Below are 2,406 nucleotides of genomic sequence, written 5' to 3' on the forward strand. Positions count from 1 at the left end.
TCATTGTATGAGATAATTTCATAATTTCACCAGTGCCACTTAAATGTTTTTTGCTGTTCATTTCTATGGTAACAATGTGGGTCGAATATCTTTTCCCGGAAATTTCTGTGTAAGTCCATTTGTTATTACTCTACCTGAAAGCATCATTCCTGGGTCAAACAGTAACCCATATCCAAGGATTGTGATTCTAATTCCCAAACGCCCTCCAGAAAGGTGAACCAAGTCATACCCCTGTCAGCACTGTCCTTGATCTCCATCCCTACCCTTGCTTCATTTGTAATATTGAAGATTGGCGGGCATGAGCTTTGAGGAGGTCTGTAGCTTGGATGATGTTGACAGGAACTTTCGTCTTCAAAATGGCTTGAGTGCTACCTCCTCTGCATTTACCAAGCTGAGACTCACTCACGTGGTAATTTTTATCTCATGTGAATTAAACTGACATTCCTCGGAAGACTCATACTTCCTGATTGCAAAACTTACTACAAAGCTACAGTAATCAAAACAGCATGGTACTGGCATAAGGACAGACATCCACACTAAAGGAACACAATAAGGACCCTAGAAATAAACCCTCACATATACGGCCCAATGATTTTTAATAGGGAAAAGGGTAATCTTTTCAGTAAATGGTGCTGGTAAAACTAGATATCAGCATACAAAAAAAAAAAATAACGTTGGCTCCTTTATACTATTTACAAAATTTAGCTCAAAATGGATCAAAGACCTAAATATAAGAGGTAACACTATAAACTTCTTAGAAGAAAACATAGAGGGAGATTTTTATAACATTAGATTTGGCGACAATGTCTTCAATACGATCACAAAAGCGCACGCAACAAAGAAAGAAATACATGAACTGGACTTCATCAAATTTCAATTGTTTTGGATCAAAGGACATTATCAACACAGTGAAACAACAACCCACCAAACGAGAGAAAATGTTTGCAAATTATATCCTTGATAAGAATTAATATTCAGAATATGTAAAGAACTCCTATAACTCAATAACAACAAAAAACAAACAGCACAGTTCAAAAATGAACAAAGGACTTGATTAGGCATTTCTCCAGAGAAGACATACAAATGGCCAATCGGCACATGAAAAGATGCTCAACATCACCCCTCATTAAGAAAACCCCACCCAAAACCACAATGGGGGTGGAGCACGGTGGCTCATGCCTGTAATTCCAGCACTTTGGGAGGCTGAGGCGGGTGCATCATGAGGTCAACAGATTGAGACCATCCTGGCCAACATGGTGAAATCTCATCTCTACTAAAAATACAAAAATTAGCTGGGTGTGGTGACGCATGCCTGTAGTCCCAGGTACTCTGGAGGTTGAGGCAGGAAAATCACTTGAACAGGGGGCAGAGGTTGCAGTGAGCCGAGATCCCGTCACTGCACTCCAGCCTGGCAACAGAGCAAGACTCCGTCTCAAAAAATAATAATTAAAAACAAACACCACAATGAAATACTATTTCACACAAATTAGGATGGTCACCAAAGAAAGAAAAGAATACTTCTTGGAATATCATCCATCATAAACAGGAATGAGATTCTGATACATGGCATAAGAAAAATAAACCTGGGACTCAGCCACAGGCCATGAGGTCAGTGCCTGCCTCAAGGGATGGGGCTGCAGGGTATATAGGAGCCCTGGAGGTGCTATGTTCCACAACACAGGATGGTGAATCAGGTGGCCGTGGTATAGCACCGATGTCTGTAGAGGAGGTGAGTGCTCACCCTGGTCCTCGAGCTGTCACTCATCTACTTCCTCAGGAGCACCTTCAAGCAGGAGGAGAAGGCAGTGAGAGAGAAGAATCTCCTCCAGGTTCAAGACCATGATCAGCCCATTCTGTGGAAAGTGCAGTTTAACTCGGGCAATGGCAGTCGCCCCGGCAATCATTGCCACAACTCCATTCGAGGGGAGCCTCTCATCATGGATGAACTATGTTTGTGAGAGGAAGGATTTGCTGGCGAATGGCTGCTGCAAAGTCAACATCCCTGGTGCAAAGCAATACTGCTGCCATGGCTGCTGGCCCAACTGCTGCTGCAACTTCAGCGTCCCTAGCCCAAAGCAATACTGCTGTGATGGCTGCTGGCCTAATTGCTGCTGCAACATCGATGTCCCTAGCCCAAAGCAATACTGCTGTGATGGCTGTTGGCCTAATCGCTGCTGCAACATCGATGTCCCTAGCCCAAAGCAATACTGCTGTGATGGCTGTTGGCCTAATCGCTGCTGCAACATCAATGTCCCTAGCCCAAAGCAATACTGCTGTGATGGCTGCTGGCCTAATTGCTGCTGTAACATCGATGTCCCTAGCCCAAAGCAATACTGCTGTGATGGCTGCTGGCCTAATCGCTGCTGCAACATCAATGTCCCTAGCACAAAGCAATACTGCTGTGAT

The 2,406-nt window shown here is 43.9% G+C and overlaps 1 protein-coding gene across 1 annotated transcript in view; it reads left to right on the forward strand.

The window, feature by feature from the left end:
* The first annotated feature begins 298 nt into the window (after window positions 1-298).
* Window positions 299-2,406, forward strand: part of LOC108308387 (SREBP regulating gene protein-like) — a 2,534-nt gene continuing 426 nt past the window's right edge. Inside the window, exons 1-3 of the mRNA XM_017534177.1 lie at window positions 299-409; window positions 1,682-1,794; window positions 1,947-2,042. Coding sequence (XP_017389666.1) covers window positions 299-409; window positions 1,682-1,794; window positions 1,947-2,042 — 320 coding nt within the window. The remainder of the gene's footprint in view (window positions 410-1,681; window positions 1,795-1,946; window positions 2,043-2,406) is intronic.

The sequence above is a fragment of the Cebus imitator genome, unplaced genomic scaffold (assembly GCF_001604975.1).
Source record: "Cebus imitator isolate Cc_AM_T3 unplaced genomic scaffold, Cebus_imitator-1.0 Scaffold85, whole genome shotgun sequence".
NCBI classification, from domain to species: Eukaryota; Metazoa; Chordata; class Mammalia; order Primates; family Cebidae; genus Cebus; species Cebus imitator.